Below are 19,507 nucleotides of genomic sequence, written 5' to 3' on the forward strand. Positions count from 1 at the left end.
TAATAGAAATACTGGTATGGTATAATAATAGAAATACTGGTACGTATACTAATAGAAATACTGGTACGTATACTAATAGAAATACTGGTACGGTATAATAATAGAAATACTGGTATGGTATAATAATAGAAATACTAGTACGGTATAATAATAGAAATACTGGTATGGTGGTATGGTATAATAATAGAAATACTGGTAAGGTATAATAATAGAAATACTGGTACGGTATAATAATAGAAATACTGGTATGGTGGTATGGTATAATAATAGAAATACTGGTACGGTATAATAATAGAAATACTGGTATGGTATAATAATAGAAATACTAGTACGGTATAATAATAGAAATACTGGTACGTATACTAATAGAAATACTGGTACGTATACTAATAGAAATACTGGTACGGTATAATAATAGAAATACTGGTATGGTGGTATGGTATAATAATAGAAATACTGGTAAGGTATAATAATAGAAATACTGGTAAGGTATAATAATAGAAATACTGGTACGGTATAATAATAGAAATACTGGTATGGTATAATAATAGAAATACTAGTACGGTATAATAATAGAAATACTGGTAAGGTATACTAATAGAAATACTGGTACGGTATAATAATAGAAATACTGGTACGGTATAATAATAGAAATACTGGTATGGTGGTATGGTATAATAATAGAAATACTGGTAAGGTATAATAATAGAAATACTGGTATGGTGGTATGGTATAATAATAGAAATACTGGTAAGGTATAATAATAGAAATACTGGTACGGTATAATAATAGAAATACTGGTACGGTATAATAATAGAAATACTGGTATGGTGGTATGGTATAATAATAGAAATACTGGTAAGGTATAATAATAGAAATACTGGTATGGTATAATAATAGAAATACTGGTATGGTATAATAATAGAAATACTGGTAAGGTATAATAATAGAAATACTGGTAAGGTATAATAATAGAAATACTGGTACGTATACTAATTGAAATACTGATGGACTTGGGTGTTCTGACCTCATGCTTAAAGGGTCCGTGTTGGTCATGGTCAGGGTCAATCCACTAAAATAGCAGCTTATGAAGTTCAAATGACAGAAATGAAGAACTTTTGGATAGTTTGAGTTGTTTTCCATGGAGACTAGCTAGTAATGGAACTCTGGAATGCTACAGATTTTTTACACTGAACGCAGCAGACGACATTCAGAGGAAATACTCTGACGGAGTCTCATCATTAGTGAACCCAAACAGAGCAGAGTAAGAGAGCTTTACTATTGTGTCAGACATCACCTGGCTCCCTCTGGACGCAGAGGAGGGACACTTTTGTCCTGAGGGCTGTTGCTTACCTCAAACTGCCCTGACACATGATCTGCTGACCCCACCTGACCAGAGCTCCTGCTGAACTGCACTCAGAACTTAGTTTGAGTCATTCTGTTTAGCATATTCTTGTATTTTAACTGCTTCAGGGTCAGAATGTATACGTAAAGTTATATTGATTGATTGATTAAGAATCTAAGTGAAAGTAAACTACTTTTTGTAACAAAGGAGGAATTCCTTATGAGTTTATAATACTAAAAATGCCACAGTTAATCAATGCAATGACAATGGCACATTAAAATATTGTATTTTCGACTGGAAGAACACAAACATGATAGTTTACAGTCCGTACAGTAAACCGGTGCTACAATGACACCTTGTGGACTCTGCATGTAAGTTCATATGCTTTTCTCAACATTCACCTACAGTTCAAAATATATCATAATATTTGATTATTTGTCAGAAGTTTGAGTAAAATTGCTGGAACATGTCATGGATCAATTAAGATAATGAAAATTAGGAAGGGGTTCATTTCAATTAGATGGCTATAACTATTATTTTCTGAGTAGAATGAATAAGTCCAACTTGACTAAAACAAATATTTCATCACAGAATATTTCAATAATACGTATATAAAATGTAAAATAGTGGTCTTATATTGCCAGGTAATAAATAGCATGACAACCTATCTTAAGTTATATGTGTCCAGTGTCCAGTGTCCATTTAGTGAAGAATGTTGCCTCGTTTGTCGACCTCTGACCTGGCTGTTAACTGGTTAAGGTACATTCTCAAAGTGACACAATCGTGATCATCCAAAAATATGTAAACAGACAAGTCTCATTCTTGTGCAAAAGAAGGTGTAGAACGAGGGCTCAGTCGTTGGGCTCAGTCGTCGGGGTCAGCGCGGCCGCACAGGAAAAAGCAGAAGAGCACGCAGCATCCTCCGACCAGAAAAGCCCCCAGCAGGATGTAGACCAGGGTGGTGGTCCAGAAGGCAAACAGGTACAGCGTCTTGTGGCAATATGTGTCAATCATGGTTTCATTCTTCACATAGTTAGGCTCATAAATCTTGTAGATCCACACGTTACCTGAAGAGGGCCAAACAGAACGTATGTGTTACGATACTTCAGGTTAAAAAGTAGTATCATCTTGGCATTATTATTATTATTATTATTATTATTATTTTTTTTTTACATTTAATGATAAAACATTTTATGGACCTTCAAATGTTTAAAGACTAAATAAACTGAAAAATAAAGTGCTGAAGTGTTGTGTTCGAATCCCGACTCCCCCCCTCTCTCTCATCCCCCATTTCACACTGTAAATCAGGGGCGGGCAATTCTTTTCCTCCGAGGGCCATATTCGAATCCAGGCAAGTAGCGGAGGGCCGGCCCGCGATCATTGGTGTGAAATAATATATATATATATATATATATATATATATATATATATATATATATATATATATATATATATATATATATATATATATATAATTTTCACACCAATGATTGCGGGTGAATGATAAAATAAATATCAAATAAAATATCACTTTTCTGTCAAATATAGGCTATAGAATCTATTATTTAATTCATTTCATGTCATCTTTATTAAGGATACAAGCCCAGACAGATGTTACAGACAGTTAAAAAATAGAAACTAAAATCTTTCTAGGGTCCAGATAAAAACAAGATGCCCCTGGGGCCACAAATGCCCAGGTCTGGCCTAAGGGTAAAAAAACAAAACAAAAACATATATATTTTTTTAAAATATTACTTGGCATGTTTGGCGGGCCGGATTATATAATAAGACAAACGGACCGTATGTGGCCCGCGGGCCGTAGTTTGCCCAGGTCTGCTGTAAATAATAAAGCTTACGGGCAAAAAATCTTTTTCTCTTTTCTTGAACTTGTGTTTCCCATTGAGAGTTTTGTACAATGTTTATGTAATAATAAAACATCTCTGCATTAGTGTTCCAAAGCCCTAACCTTAACCCCAATTGTGAGAGAATAAACATTTCCTTTGATATTTCAGTAGCAGTGCAGGTTCCAAAAGGTAAACTCACCAGCGATGAACCAGCAGCCCATGAAGCAGGACACCAGGGTGTTCCAGGTGATGCACATGCGCTGAAGGGGGTTAGTGGTTCCGTCTGCGGGCTTCTGAGCGCAGGGCAGACAGGACAGGACGGCCAGCATCAGGCCGAACACCCCCATCACCACCAGGTAGATGGGGATGTAGTGCTCGCGGGGGCACTCCTCCAAGTACACTGCGCCTGAAGAACAGTGAACATGGGGCACATTATTTTAGAAGAAGTACAAGTGCTCATCCAAATTCTGTTGAAAATCATATCACGGTATTTTATCAGCGTATCACAGTGTGCACACAGGGAAATACTAGTGTGGCCATCATTATTATGCTTTAGCCTTAAATATTGGACTTAAAGCACTGCACGCTTGATTTCAAAACTCCAGCCATGGACACAATGAATGGATACATTTGGTATACATCTGCTTTTTTTGTGTCTTTTCCTGTTCTTTTTCTGGTCGTGTTCTGTTGCTTGTGTTTTTTCTGTTCTGAGTTATGTACTTCAAAACTGAAAAGAAAAAGAGATTGTAATTTGGTAGAACTTAATTTGTATTCATTTATTTGTGTATTTAATAATGGGATGACTAAAAAACAATGTACTCTATTCTGACCTCAGTGTTTAATTAAAGGGTGAAAATAATTCTTGACATTTTCAAAAACAACCAGTGCATTTTTTTCACAGAGTTCAGTACAACATTTGAGTTTAGGCTATAATTACTATTCACCTCCCTTTGCAAATAGCAAATTAAAAAAAATAATGTGGATTATCTACTTACCAATGGCAATTTGTGCCGCAGGCAGAATGCAGACAGCCAATTTGGAGCATACTAGAAAAAGTACATATCTACAGTGAGTAAAGACTGCATGAAATGACCAAATAACTCAGATGTCAGTCATATCTTACACAGTACATGAAGTGGGGGTTTGGGGACATTCCTAGCCCGATCAATTAAGGAACTCATGGTCAGCAACAAGGACTCACCTGCTGGAAGCAAAAGCAAACTTTATTACCTGTAAAATGGCATTTGGTATAAAAGTATAAACAAAAAGTAATTATCAAGTAGTAATAAATAAGCTGTAAAATGACAGAATTTAACAGTGACTTAAGAGGTTCAAGAACCTTACATTTACATATAATTAGCCTGATGCAAAAAGTTGCTGTGGCATTTATGTGTAAGTGGCTGATCCAGTATTAAGAGAACATGTTTGTGAATGCACAAAGAGGCAGTGACTTGTTTCTCCACCAAGCCAGTCCGACCAATCCAACAGCTTTCAGAAGCACTTTCCCACACACAATCCAAGTCAACGCCAATTCCACTAATGCAGAGATTTGTAGTCATGACTCGACCAACTATGATCAGATTACAAAAAAGCAACAGAACAAAAGTAAATAAACCAAATCATAGGAGCCGCGCATGTTTGAGCACCGCGCCCTTCCAACCTACACAACTGCTCCAAACTGAGCTTTTACAACAAAAACATGACATGCATAGAAATAAACTGATACATGTATACCTTCCTCTTTAGTTGTGGATTCTGTTTTATCGTGAGTGTTGTTTACCTGTACGTGTAAAGCCCACCGCGCCAGACCTGTCCCGCTGCGCCTCTGTCCCCGGACGCGCCTCTGTCCCGGGACGCGCCTCGCCCACAAGAAGCGTGCGTCTGAGGGGCCCACGTGACCAGACGGTGCAGGTAATTGGTCGAGTGTTCACTGACGTCACACATCATTAGACTGTGGCTGTAAACTTCCTCATGTAGGCTTTGACAGGTTGTAAGAATGTGGAATGTCCGAGGTGCAGTTGAACCTTTCATTTCAAAAACCCTCACTAAATGACCTGGTTTTATCTAAGGCCTCCACTTTAGGTAAATATGAGGTACTTATAATATTGTTCAAGTATGTAGTGCATTGAATTGAATGCAGGAGCTTGATAAACTTGATCAAAATGCTGATAGGTATGTTTGTACAGTTAGTTCACATTCACTCAAAGTTCGTCCAGTGGTTAAGCTTAATTTACTTTCATTTGTCTGACTAACTGTAATGTTAAAGAGGCATTATGTCACTTTTCCGGAGCATGGTCAGTCGCCTGCTTGTCTCCACGGCGATGTTATTGCGTTGTCTGTCCAAAAAATGGCATTGAACTTAGCAATCTACGTGTAAGCAAGCAAATGTCAGTTCTAGGACAAGTTACAGGTCAGATCTGTGTAAGAAAACATGTTTTTAAAGTATTTTTGAGCAAGAAAACACCTGTAATGGAACAAATGCACGGTAGTTCAGTTTTAATGTCATGTTGTGGAACATTTCAGACAGATATTGGTCTCAAATGTTGCAGATCCCGCTCCAGAAAAGTTACATAGTGCATCTTTAAGACACGGCCAGTTTGTTCAATACGGCAAAACAATGTGAGTAACATTTGTAGATTTTATTTGACATGTACAGACAAAACAATGGTAAAAATTACAAATTGACACACGATTCACACCGTATCACACGTCCTTAAGGTAATAATCAACCACACAATGATTGATTTTGGCTGCACTTCCCATCCCTGACAGTGGTAGGCGGTTGTCCACACGTTGATCTGACCAGCAGACCAACACTTCACGGTGACACCGCAGTGACACGATCACAGGTCGGTGAGGCAGAGACTGGACGATGTCTCGAGGTAAACAGAGGCTCTGGATAAACCGCTGCCCAGGTCCAGGACATGGCTCCTGCCGCGCTCTGACTCTGCGGTCTGGAGACGGACCTCGCCCAGCATGGAGTCCCACAACACGCCCCGACTCCAAAACTGCAAAAACACATTCAAACAGCCGTTATTTCTGGTTTAACGTGTTTTTGTGAATGGTGAATATATACTCTCTAAACAGCATTAAAGGTGCAGTATGCAGCTTTCTAACCCTAACCCATGCTTGTCTCATGAAAATCTGTTTTGCCTGGAAGCGGTTACACAGTAATGTATGGTGCAAACTTATCCCTCTTAAGTAAATTACAGCTGTTTAAATTGACAAAAATATTCCAATATTTCTGGAAAAACAACTACGTCTCCTTTTTCCATCTAAAAAGTCACATATTTAAGTTGACTAAAAGTGCCCCTTTAAATGGAAGCTCATAGAAGGTCTTTTTTTCTTGCGAACCATAAGTTTGATCCTTTCACAATAGTTCATTTATTTGAGTTTGGACTGATCGGTTCGGATCAACACTGTCTGTAAATGCTATTGTAATGTTTTGTTACTCATTTTAACATCATAATATATAAATATACTGTTATGTATATTTGTATTGCATTTTAAAATAATGTAATTGCCAATTGTCAATTATTTTGAAAGGTATGGTTCATATTCATTCAAAAACATTCTTGTCGAGCATAGTATTTTTTTGATGTTCTGCACCAGATTATGAATAATAGTTAGTGTCCTCAGTTACTATCATCCCTTTAATCATGTATTATTCACTTTTGACAAGGCAATATGACTAGTATGTGACAGACCTCAATAGAAATGTGGACATGGGGGTATCTCCTGTAGAAAATGCTTCTGAGGTTGAGCTCTGGGTTTCCTTCAGCTTTAAACACAAGAGTCCTGACGGTGTCGTTCTCACATCGCACCACAGCGTAAAGATCTGGAGCTGGAAGAGGAAAAGGAACAGAATTCAAGGCTTTTTTTTTCCCCAACTGTTCATTATCATCAAATGATGAGGACTGTAAAGCGATGTTTGACCGTACCTTCCTGTTTGGGGACACAGAGGCCGGCCACTCTGCGCAGATGCACTGTGGTCACTGCTGTGGGCTGCGGTAGCACACAGTGGAAGACAGAGGGCGCTGGCAAGTCCTCCAGAAGTTCACTGAAATATAACAAGTAAACAAGTACATTGAATTACACGTGTGAAGATAAACCAACAGATTGTGATTAAGCAGATGAAGATGCTTAAAACTAAAACCAACTTTCAATAATCCACAGAAAGTTCAGGTGTACTCAAACTATTTGACCTGTTTCAACTTTTTTAGTAATAAAAAAAACCCTGAAATTACATCTCTGCAGAAACTGGAAGAAAAAGTTACATTGTGAACCGTTAAGGTGTTCAAAGATGTATTGAAACATTGGAAAGTCCTTTTTCAAAATAAAATGATCGGTATTCAGAATATGAATCTGTTTTTTGTAGTTTTGACCAGAAAAGAGTAATTTACTGATAGTCCATTTATTACATCATTATTTTGTGACATTTCAGTGCCAAAATAAAACAACTACTACAACTACTCTTTCTACTGCTACTACTACTCTTTCTACTACTACTACTACTACTACTACTCTTTCTACTACTACTACTCTTTCTACTACTGCTACTGCTACTACTACTACTACTACTACTACTACTACTACTACTACTACTACTACTACTACTACTACTACTACTACTACTACTACTACTACTACTACTACTACTACTCTTTCTATTACTACTACTACAACTACAACTACTCGATGTCGTTCTAACTTTTGATTTATTTACAACTTCACAGGATGTTAAGTAAACTCCAAACACATCTGATTCACGTTGCTTTATAAAGGTCTTTGTGAGTACAGAGACATATCGTCCTTCTCACCTCTGACTCGTTCTCATGTTCAGTTGCAGTGGTCATGTCCACTTCACGTAGACCTTTAGTACGCGACAGCCTCACCTGAGCTGCATGTGTGAATGGGAGAAGAGTCGTAACAGGAAGCGCCCCGCGGCTCCCGGGAGGAAGGTGGTTGGCAGGACGACGTAGCGACCGGGGCTGAAGGAGGCGGAGACGGTGACGCTGCGAGAGTCCATGTACACGGAGCTCGCCGCCTGCTCCACCACGCACTGCACGCGACTGCGGCGGTTCACCTCCACCTGCACGACCAAACGTCCCAGGAGAAGGAAAGTCATCTACAAACTACACCACAATATGTCACTCACAGAACTTAAGACTTTGAGTGCAGGTGTTTGGTTTAAAGGTGCATTATGCCACTTTTTGTCTAGGTAAAAAGCATCAAACTCATCAATGTTGCATTTGTTATTCATGTTATTCAGTTAATGTTGTTGTTTTTGGTGGAAAGTAATGAAATACAAAAGTAAAAGTACAGAATTTTTAGGTATTCACTGTATATTCTCATTATACACTGAATACTTTTACTTTTACTTCAATACAGTATGTCTAAGAGCAGGTATCTGTATTTTCTAATTCCCTACATTTTTTAGCAATACTAAAAAAAAAGTAATTTTATGTACGTAATTATATACTTTTTTTTTACCACGTTCATAGTTTATTGACGTCACAACTTCGAGCAAAAACAAGTTTATTTATAAAAACATCAAGAAAAATTTGAAAATCGATTCAAAAAACAACTTTTGACACGTTAGGCAGTTCTCAAAGTCTGTCTGAAATACTCTTAAAGTACATACAAGTACATACACGCAGATTCTTATTATGTCGCACTTTTACTTTTACTTAGTTGTTTTGCTCCTGTATCTGTACTTTTACTTCAGTGACAAAATGGAGCTCTTCTTCTTGCTTAGAAAATACTTGCATTCTTATTGTGAGCAGATCTCCACATATTGACAATGCTCGTCTCCACGGGGATAAATCAGTTTAATGGCATACTGTGGAACATTGTGTTTCTGTTCTCACCTTGAGCACTTCAAATCCAATAGGCAAGTTTTCCCCGTCGCCATTTTTCCTCCGCATTCTCCTGTCTTCCTGCTGCAGACAGATCAACACCTCCTCCTCTTTGCCCCGCACTTCAAACATAAACTGAGAACAAGAGCGTTAATAAAAGTGCATTTTTCATATACGTCATATCATGTCCAGTTATCAAAATGAGCTCCAAATCTAAATGCAAAAGAAAGTTGTATTTCGCTTTTTAGACTGAGACAAACTTGGGTAAAGTAGTTCACACATAACAAGTAAAATAAGTGGTAATAAGATTAAAAATCATTAAAGTAGCAAAAATAGTTAATAATGTAGAAGAATCAAATTAAATATATCCAAATATATCTATAATGTGGGATGAGACGGTGCAATGCAAGGATAAAAGCCTCTAAAAAATGTAATAATTTTGGTTATTGCTACAGTCGGTGTAACAATGTACTTTTGTGTATATCTGTCTGTGTATATCTGTCTGTGTACACATATTATATCAACTGAAGATGTGGAGAAATGTACAGTACAGAACAAACTCCTTATATTCACTGATGTATTATGGAGCTCAATTGAACTTTGACACAGGCCGTGATTCCGACAGTAAAATCATTTTGCCCATAGACTTTTGGACAAATCCAAATATCCAGAGTTTAAAAGCCAAGCCGAGTCTAACCAGTATTAAATATTCATATATGACGCCGTTGTTTTCAAGCTCTGTATTTAAAACTGAAAATTCTGCTAAACGTGTCAATAACTCAGCAGTTACAACGTTTCATAAAAAGAATTTAGATACATGTAAAGGTCATTTAATCCAAAATAACTCATTAACAAACATTCAAACTTCATCTGTTTAGTGATTTTAATAACATTTGTCCTGTTATCTGAATTGCCTTGTGTGTGAATTGTGCTCTACTAATAAACGTGCCCAATGGGACTGGACAATAATCAGACAGCTCTTGAACGTTTCCATAGTAACGCTACATGTCAAACGTAGTAAAAGTGTTCTTTGTGTGTACAGTACCTGCGGGTTGTGCAGGAACGTGTCTCTGTGGTTGATGCATCCTCCACATCGACTCCTTTTATCCGTCTGCTCGTGCCAAGCTCCGCTCAGCCGCGCGCTCGCCTTCTCCTCCGACTTCACCGGGACCGCCGCGCCTCCCATCGGCCCCCGGCTCGGCCCCTGGCTCTCCCCCAGCCGCGCCTCCTTGCAATTTCCTCTCTGCTGTTTGGCCTTCAGTGAGGTCGGCCTGTGCGGGACGGTGCGGAGGGGCAGGGGCGCGGCGGGGCTGGCGGGAGCTGGGGTCCACTGTCCGAAGCAGCTGACCTCTCGCCAGTGCGATCGGGGCCACAGCGAGGCCTTCTCCCCCAGACGACACACGACCACGTCAGTGAAGTAACGGCAGAAGTCCTCAAACTCCATCCTAACGCAGGAAGTGAAGTGATACATTGATCACAACAGACACTATGGCACTATTTATGTTCTTATTCAAAACTGAGAAATGTGGCTTTTAATGATGATTTCATGAGCATAAAAAGAGCATAAAAATATATGAATTTAAAGTCTAAACTCTGCTCCAGACCATTAGCAATTATTGACAACGTATTGGCAATAGACAGTCTGAAAATATTGGATCTCGATTTGAATAAAACGTGATTAATTGTCCAGCTCTAATTGAAGCATTTTGTTTGGAAATAAAAATAACACAAATTGGAAAAGTTTCAGTCATTGCAGAATATGATTTATATTTTCTACGTCATCTTTGTCATTATTATTAAGAGATTACAGTCTTCATAGAAACTAATGCCGTTGCCATTCTTGTTACACAGCGCCATCTGCTGGTCAATGACACAAATGTGAAAAGCAAAAAGAACGTTGTCACTTTGTGTTCATCATTTTGTTTGTCTGTATTTTGACAGATGACATTTTGTGACATTTTAATTTAATATAAAGATGAAAAAACTTACCAAAACTCTCCAATATCTCGAACAGGAAGGCCCATCTTTTCTCTGTCTGTGCGACTAATCTGCTGCCACTGCTGTGACCTACAGGGGGCGTCCAACCACAGTAAAATGTTTGGGTCACCACACTGGAAATACCTTTAAAATACAATCACTTCTGGAAGTCGTTACTATTCCCTATTGACTCTTTGAAAAGCCCATAATGTAAATGGCAGGTGTCTTATGACTAAGAGCTTATAAAATGTCTCTCCGTGCTGTCATAAAATGTTATTAGTAATGGGAGAAAATGTCCAAAACAGTTACAACGATGCAGTAAAGTTCTCAGACGTGCTATTCCCCAGTTTCCCATAGATAATATGGAGGAGTGCGACATGTGGCAGTGTTGGAAGAGGTCTCACCCCTTACTCCAGGCTCCTGTCCAGTCTGTGGTGCCCCAGGGGTTCCTCATGCGCACCAGAAGGAGGCGAGACATCCTGCCCGTGGACAGCTTGTCGGACAAATGCACCTTTTTTAGCGCGGTGATCCCATAGGCGTGGCCCCTCACCAGGCCGCACTCCATCACCGACTCCACCAGCTCACCCTCGGCTGGCTGGAGCAAAAGAGTTCAGGCGCAAGATGAGTAAATAAATGAAGTCATTTGGGGGCAAACTGTCTTCATCACCGACATTGAAACTATGTATCTAGGACATAAAACACCAACAATGGAAATGATTGATGGATACATGTGGAAAGTACATCAAAAAATATGTACAAAAGAAATTGATGATATTATATGTTTGTTTTTTGCTCTTTGGTCTTGTTTTCTTCTGTTTTTTTACTTTAATACATATAAAAAAGTAGCACTGGGTGGCTTACAATGTAATATTTGTATGGCAATGTTTTCAAAAGGCAAATATATTTCACTGCAATCAAAATATTATTCCATCCCTCTTTGATAAAATACACTCAACCTTGTTTCATTGATCATTTCTGTAGAACTTTTACTTTTTGACAATTTTTATAATGGAAATATCTGTTTTGGCAATTATTAAATGCTTGTCTGTGTGGTTGATAATATAAAAATAATTCATCAATTGGATTCAGCTCTAACTAGAATAAAATACACCAGTGCAATTACCCGAATGAAGCAAGTAATCAAGGCTTTCCTCTCGTGCGCTTGGGCCAGTGTCTGGAACAGCGCCCTCCTCTGGTCGCCCTGCAGACTGAGGGCTTCTCTGTGCAGACTGAGGGGCTCTGAAACGCCACCAGTGAAATCGATCAGGGCCTCGGCCGTGTTCCCCCCCTCCAGAGCCTCGTAGCAGCCGTTCAGTCTAAGCACACCCGGGATAAAGCGTGATTTATGGATTCAATATCAGCAAATATATTACATTTGGTACAGTGCGTCATAGTTCATTTTTGATGGAACGGGTCAACAATGGCAGTGCGTAACTCAATCTACCACAAACTGAAAGGTTTTGTGGACTATCTCCAACTGTGGGTCCTTAAAACCGCTGAAAACTTAACTCAAGGATTCAAAAAGTGTTCCTGATATGTTTGTCTCATTAGGGAATTCAATGTTTTTTGCTTTTCATATTCATTTGACATTATGTGTGATGGGATGAAGGCGTGTGAGGACAACTCCGGCTCACTTGGCGTAGGCCTTCTCCAGAAGCGCGCTCCAGAACTCTCGAGGCGTGGCCGAGCGGCAGAACAGCAGAGCTCCGTCCGCGCTCACGGGCAAACGGTCGTCCACCACAACGTCCAGCCAGCGCCCGAAACGCCAGAAACGGAAGTGGAAAATCCCCGCGTACAGATCCGGGCGCTTTGGGTTCCACTCCTGCTCCGTGTGGTCGGGAATCACCTGGAGAGACATGTGAGGAAAGCACAGCACGTTTAGCAGGAGCGTTATGTTACTGTAAACATGGCTGTCTTTGTGATTTGCTGAATGCGATTAGGTCATTGTGATTGTAAATTGCAACTTAAATTAGGCTTGTGAATTACATTAGTTAAGATGAGATATTCCTTTATTGTCCACACATGGGGAAATTTCATTGTTGCAACGCAGATTGATACAGAGGAAAAGGACAAATAACTCATAGGAAGTTTAAAAATCACTCTTAATAGAAGAACTCTAATAAACAAAACTCTTATAAACAAAAACTCCTATAGACAAAACCTCTAATTTCCTAATAAGGAATGGAGGGGGAAAATAAAGATAAAATAAAATAAAAACAGCTAGCGTAAGACAAGATAATACTAATAATAATGGTAAAATAAACTCTATTTTCATCAGTTATATGCACATGAATGTGGCATTATTGCATGTGAGTACGACAGTAAAGTTATCTGTTTTTACGATTATACTTCTGTTCCTAATCTGTCTCATCTGTGTTGCAATACTGGAATTTCCCCATTGTGGGACAAATAAAGGTAATTTTATCTCATGTATTCCTGCTCTGTGAAGTGTTACAGCTTCACCTTCCTCTCCTTAAACTCCCTTTAAAGTTCAAATACAGATTGTAGTTTACTCAAATGATCTACTTTCCTTCTGCCCCGACCCTGAACTAAACACCTTTTTCCACAGAGATGGCTCGGATGCGAGACACGAAATGGCGGCGACCATCCAGCAGTTTCCCAGACTGCCTTGGTGCAGGTCCCTGGTGCTGATGCCGTCCACAAACAGACGAGGGTCTTTGCATATCTCCTGAAGGGGACAGGAGGGTCATGAAGTCAGCGTGAACGGTGACGTTTGACGGAGTGTGAGAGTCTCGAAGCTGCTGCTGCTTTAGGAAACTGTAGAAGTGCTCTCACTATTACACACACAGACACACACACACACACACACATGCAAACACACACACACACGCACACACACACACACACAAACACACACACACAGACACACACATGCAAACACACACGCACACACAGACACACACAGACACAAACACAAACACACACACACACGCGCATGCACACATTCATAGAGGGCATACAGAGGGTCATGACCATCTCATCTTAACTAAACTGAAAATTGAAATGAATCCAGTGCTGATCATATCAGGTTTTTGACATATGCAGAAAGGGAGAAGGAGGTTTAAATGTGATAACTAAAAGTACATTCATTAATGCTTTATATTTATAGATAAGAACGTAAAAACACATTCAAAGACTTGTCAGAAAAACTTGAAAAGATTGTGTATATATAGGATTATAATTAGGCCCGAGCCCCAGCAGGGCGGAGGGCCTATTGCTCCCGCAACGCTGCCGAAGGTAGCGTTGCAACTGTCTGACCAAACATGCGGGCTGCAGCCCGCATGTTTGGTACCCCGTCGCCCCTGGCAAGTACAGTGAACTAGCCCATGCCGAAGGCATGGATCATGCATACTTACTCCTGCTATGACAGAAATAGTCAACAATGATGACAAGAGCAGCGCAAAGCGCTGCATTCCTCCAAAAACCCTCCTGGCACCGTCCTGTACGCGAGAGTCCATGCCGCAGGCATGGGCCATGCTTGTATCTGCTCAAATCAATGGAAGTCTATGGGGAGTGGGCGGGGCATCCCGACGGAATAGGGATGCCTAAAAAAATGGCGCGACAGCGCCACCGACAAAAGTCAAAATACATTGCGCCTATGGGAGACGCCCCGAGGTCAACTTTGTCGTAAAGCTACGAAATTCGGAACACGCATTCCTCTTGTGAGGACAAAAAACAAATATTATTGTGGCCACGCCCCCAGACTTACCCTATGGCCGCCATCTTCCTTTGAAAATGAAAACACGCTGTGTTAGCCATTTTGTTCACGTCAAACTTTGACGAACTCCTCCTAGGGCGTTTTGCCCACCAACTTCAAAATCGGCGTACGTCCTCTGGACAAGTGGGGCATCTAAAGTTATCCAAATTTTTTTTTGTGTGCGGCGCAGCCGCAAAGTTGGACAACTTATTTTGGAAAATTGCAGATCTAAAAATTGCTCCCATTTGATCAAAATGAGTCAGATTAGGACCAAATTTGGTGCATCTAAAGTTATCCAAATTTTAAGGATAACTTTTAAGGTCTCTGTGCGACGGAGCCGCAAACGTTTCCCAGAATTCTGACTATTTGGCCTTCAGAGTAGCCTATAAACAATAGAGTTTTTCCAAATGACATGACATTTTGCACTAAATTCTAATTTGCCATCCTGATCATACAAGTATGAAAGCCAAAGTCATATTTTGTACGGCGTAACCGTAGCGATGACAGAAACATCCCATGTTATCCTTATGGGAAAATCGCAAAATCGCTCAAATCACCACATTTTTACGCTTCACACTTTGACAAACTCCTCCTAGGGCGATTGTCCGATCAAACTCATATTTGGGGAAAATCATCTACACAAACGGGGCATCAAAAGTTATCCATATTTTGATTTTAAGTGGTACGGTCTCTGTGCCGTGGAGCTGCAAATATACTGTCACAAATGGGAAAAACGCCAAATCCTTGAAATGTTCACATTTACGCTTCACACTTTAACAAACTCCTCCTAGTGCGTTTGGCCCACCAATCTCAAAATCGGTGTACGTCCTCTAGACAAGTGGGGCATCTAAAGTTATTCAAATTTTATGGATAACATTTACGGTCTCTGTGCAGCTGAGCCGCAAACTTTTCGCAGAATTTGGACTATTTGGCCTTCAGAGTGGCCTATAAACAAGAGTTTTTCCAAATGACATGATATTTTGCACACAATTCTCATTTGCCATCCCCAAATTAAAAGTATGGGAGCCAAAGTCATATTTGGTAAAGCGTAGCCGTAGCGATGACAGAAACATCCCATGTTATCCCTATGGGGAAACCGCAAAATCTCTAAAATGACCACATTTTTACGCTTCACACTTTAACAAACTCCTCCTAGGGCGAATACCCGATCAAGTTCATATTTGGGGAGAATCATCTACACAAGCGGGGCATCAAAAGTTATCCATATTTTGATTTTAAGTACTAGGGTCTCTGTGTGGTAGAGCCGCAAATATATGTCACAAATGGGAAAAACGCCAAATCCTTGAAATGTTCACATTTATGCTTCACACTTTAATGAACTCCTCCGTGGGCAATAGCTCGATCAAGCTCATATTTTGGGAAAATCATCTACACAAGCGGAGCATCAAAAGTTATCCATATTTTTATTCCAAGTGTCACGGTCTCTGTGCGCTGGAGCCGCACATTCGACCCACATTTGTGTTCATTTGCACTGGTTAAGCACAGCATTGAACATGTACAATGTGTCGCTGTCTTAGTTCTTAGACAATTACGTTAGCGCCATCTCTGTAAAATGCAGAGAGCAGAGTCGGAAGGCCGGCGGCCCGCGAGGGCCATTGGATGCCGCTTGCGGCTTTAATTTTGTTTGTCCCTGTGATTGAATTGCTGAGCAGGTTCTGCAGGCCACACACAAGAGATCAATTCCCTGCTCTTGCTGAATGCCCCTCGGCACTCTTCACCCCATTTTATCCAGCTTACAATCCTGTCATGTAATCATGCCTATAACACAAAAATCTGAGTATTACATCTCTCCAAATAGACCTTTTCTGAAAACGTGTCAAAATCTTACTTTACATTTTTCATCCTGCTTAAAGTGCCTATGACAGGTTTGAACCACTCATTGAACTAAAATGCAGTTTTAGTTCATATGTTTTGAATTTTGCTAAAAAATTATAAAAATGTTGTCCCAGAATAGCTCATTTGTTTATGTTTGTAATGCCACTTCCTGTTTGTATTGATGACACCACATTAGGAAATTACCCTTCAAACACTGGGAAAAAACTCCACTATGTCACCATTTTTTATTTGACAAATAAACATAAATTAGAGCACCTTTATTTTGTTGAATTAATGTTTAGAAGGTCAAAAAGTTGTTTCTTTGTGTAAATTAAGCACAAACTTTGACTGGAATGAGTAGTGATGTCACTTCCTGTCATTTTCTACTGATTTTTCAAAATTTTCTCAAGAAATACAAGCTTGATTTGTGTAAAACTATAATCTATACATACAACAGATATAAATACACCAAACAAAGTCAAAATTAGACAATTGTAAAAACCTGTCATACGCCCTTTAACTCACTAAGACCTGTCACTGATATAAATAAAGCCTTGATGTCTCCTTTAACATGAACATGTCCCAACACCAGGCAGAGCATCTCGTCTGGCAGCTGTTATAATCAGCTACACATTTACTCTCCAATCACAACGCCGCGCTAAAAACACTGGGCTATTTCAAATAATGATCTCTGTATGTATATATAAACACCACAGCGGTCGTTGGGCAGCTTCCCACAGCAATTCCACAAACAAACTCAACCTCAGCGACACAAATTCAAATCAATACGACGCGACTAAAGCACAGTAAGTAACGCTGTATAAACTGAAACAGGGAGCGGACGCCATAGTCGATTTGAAACATGTTTTTACTATTCTTTATGAGATATTGAAGAGAAATCCTCACCCTGGGCCTCCTCCAGGACAGCCCGGGCGGCGGCTCCCTCTTAAAGAACAGAGACTGGGCCGAGGCGGGGAACAGAGGGTCCTGGAACACGGCGCCGCGCCTCTGACAGGAGCGCCTCAGTCCGTGGAAGCTCTGGCCCTGGAAATTGGCCACGCGCTCTGGCATTTTCGACGGCCACCTGAGGAAACAGAGTCAGTGTAAAACAGAGGAATCCACATGTACAACAGACAAACAAAGCATATTTCTTCAGATTTTCCTTGATTTCCGATTCAAGTTCGGATCATTTTTGTGTTTTAAAATGGCCCCTTTCGCTAGATTTTAATATCATGACCAAAAGACACACATAATCTATAACATTTGCACATTTAGTTGAATTTAATAGACGATTTAATACATATTAATTAATTCAACCTGACCAAAGTTCCAAACAAGTACACATTTATTTAATTTATGTCTTTCCTATGCATGTGGAACAACAGATCAGACTTATTTCTCCTTCTCCTCTGGCTAATACACATTTATATAAGTTGCTTTTTAATATCACAAAGATCTGGACCCTTAAATGACCCCTGTGTGACGGTCACAGGTCAGTGCGGAGGCCCCGGTACTGTTTTAGTCATCAGTGATTTGACCTGGACCCTGACGCAGCAGCTCATGTGCGGGTCATGAGTATCGATGTTGAGGTACATCAGGTGCGCCCCGCGCCCCCCCCCCCCCCCCCCCGGTTCAGCGTCGGACAGTTTGGGGTCATCTGAGGACTCACAGCACGAGAAGATACCGAGGAAACTTTACAGACGTGAAGATAACCCGACGAGAAGGGTTATCAGTCAGGTCTGGTGCTCTTGGATCACATTTAGAGTCACGCCAATGTGGTTTTAATTTAAATAATGTATATCTAATCCAAGGCTGTGTGAGTACTTTGGTGTAATCGTTTGTTGTAACTGCCACTGTTGATATTTGCACCACTACAATGCTATATTTTCTACTAAACTTCCTTTTACCTTTTACTTCTCTGTGTTTTGCTTACTTCTATTTCATTGTGTTCTATTTCAAGGGTTGAATGTATTTATAATTCAGTGCATAACCTTTAACCTTCTTCAACCCACCAAATTTGTTACATGGTTATTATGACATAGAACTGTCATTGTCTATAATAATATATGTGTTATTATCTCTAAACATCTATGCAAGTGCTTTACCTTTTGGATCGCGGTGGAAGTCTCCTCTTGGTTTCTGAAAGGGTCGTCCTTTGGTCATTTAGGAAAACCTATTTTTAGAAACAAACAAACAAACAAACAAACAAACAATTCTCAGTCCCAGTTATTACGTAAATGTCATTATTTGAATCACTGGCACTTATAAAGGGCTGAACGATATCTCATGAGTATATTTTCATCCTGATATGTGTTTGTAACATGTGTGTTTCCTGAGGGCGTCGCTGGTATAGACTTTCTGTGAAACCTTATCCCATCTCGACAATAGACACAGTCGACACTCAGTGACATAAGAAGTGGAGACGGGCAAAGTGCCATGTCAACACCAACAATTACTTTACAAAGACACCGAAAAATAGGGTTGAACAAGAGAACGCTTGTTGAATGTTGTTGTGCACTTTGATTTAAACTCGTCAATAACAAGTGATGTCTAAATGGATTTAAGAAGGCCAATTTTACTCAATTAAATGACATAACTGACATAAATAGAAGATTGCATTCATGTTTTATCTCTTCTTTGTATTGTAGATACATGTGTAACTATATTTAGCATGTTAGATATGCAATATGGAAATGAAAACACAAAATAAGGTAAAATAAACAAAATCTACCATTTAAAAAATGAATTAGAAGAATGGCAGGTGTGTGTTTTTTGTGTGTTTTTGTGAAGTGCACACTACTCACCGCTGCTCCTCTCCCCGGTGACTCTGCACATTTCCCCGGCTGCTCCTCCTGCTCTCCTCCCGTTACTCTCCGGTGCCGCTCCTCTCCTCCTCATGCTACAACACAAGCAGCGTCTCATCGGAGCA

At 39.8% G+C, this 19,507-nt stretch overlaps 2 protein-coding genes across 2 annotated transcripts; both read right to left on the reverse strand.

The window, feature by feature from the left end:
• Positions 1 to 1,697: 1,697 nt before the first annotated feature.
• LOC140371782 (transmembrane protein 272) lies at positions 1,698 to 4,385 on the reverse strand. The gene is made up of 4 exons (XM_072458987.1): positions 4,313 to 4,385; positions 4,185 to 4,235; positions 3,389 to 3,595; positions 1,698 to 2,412 (listed from the first exon to the last, which is right to left on the reverse strand). The coding sequence occupies exons 1-4, from the start codon at positions 4,368 to 4,370 to the stop codon at positions 2,210 to 2,212; spliced, it is 519 nt and encodes a 172-aa protein (XP_072315088.1). The 5' UTR covers positions 4,371 to 4,385; the 3' UTR covers positions 1,698 to 2,209.
• Positions 4,386 to 5,857: 1,472 nt separating this feature from the next.
• Positions 5,858 to 19,485, reverse strand: LOC140371986 (calpain-5). Its single transcript, XM_072459224.1, has 13 exons — positions 19,383 to 19,485; positions 17,485 to 17,662; positions 13,582 to 13,713; positions 12,659 to 12,870; positions 12,148 to 12,340; positions 11,429 to 11,619; positions 11,037 to 11,114; positions 10,093 to 10,492; positions 9,060 to 9,182; positions 8,085 to 8,281; positions 7,131 to 7,249; positions 6,897 to 7,033; positions 5,858 to 6,197 (listed from the first exon to the last, which is right to left on the reverse strand). The coding sequence occupies exons 2-13, from the start codon at positions 17,647 to 17,649 to the stop codon at positions 6,033 to 6,035; spliced, it is 2,112 nt and encodes a 703-aa protein (XP_072315325.1). The 5' UTR covers positions 17,650 to 17,662; positions 19,383 to 19,485; the 3' UTR covers positions 5,858 to 6,032.
• Positions 19,486 to 19,507: the final 22 nt, after the last annotated feature.

This window comes from Eucyclogobius newberryi, unplaced genomic scaffold (genome assembly GCF_026437365.1).
Source record: "Eucyclogobius newberryi isolate DKJ021-1_F unplaced genomic scaffold, fEucNew1.0.hap1 SCAF_22, whole genome shotgun sequence".
Taxonomy (NCBI): domain Eukaryota; kingdom Metazoa; phylum Chordata; class Actinopteri; order Gobiiformes; family Gobiidae; genus Eucyclogobius; species Eucyclogobius newberryi.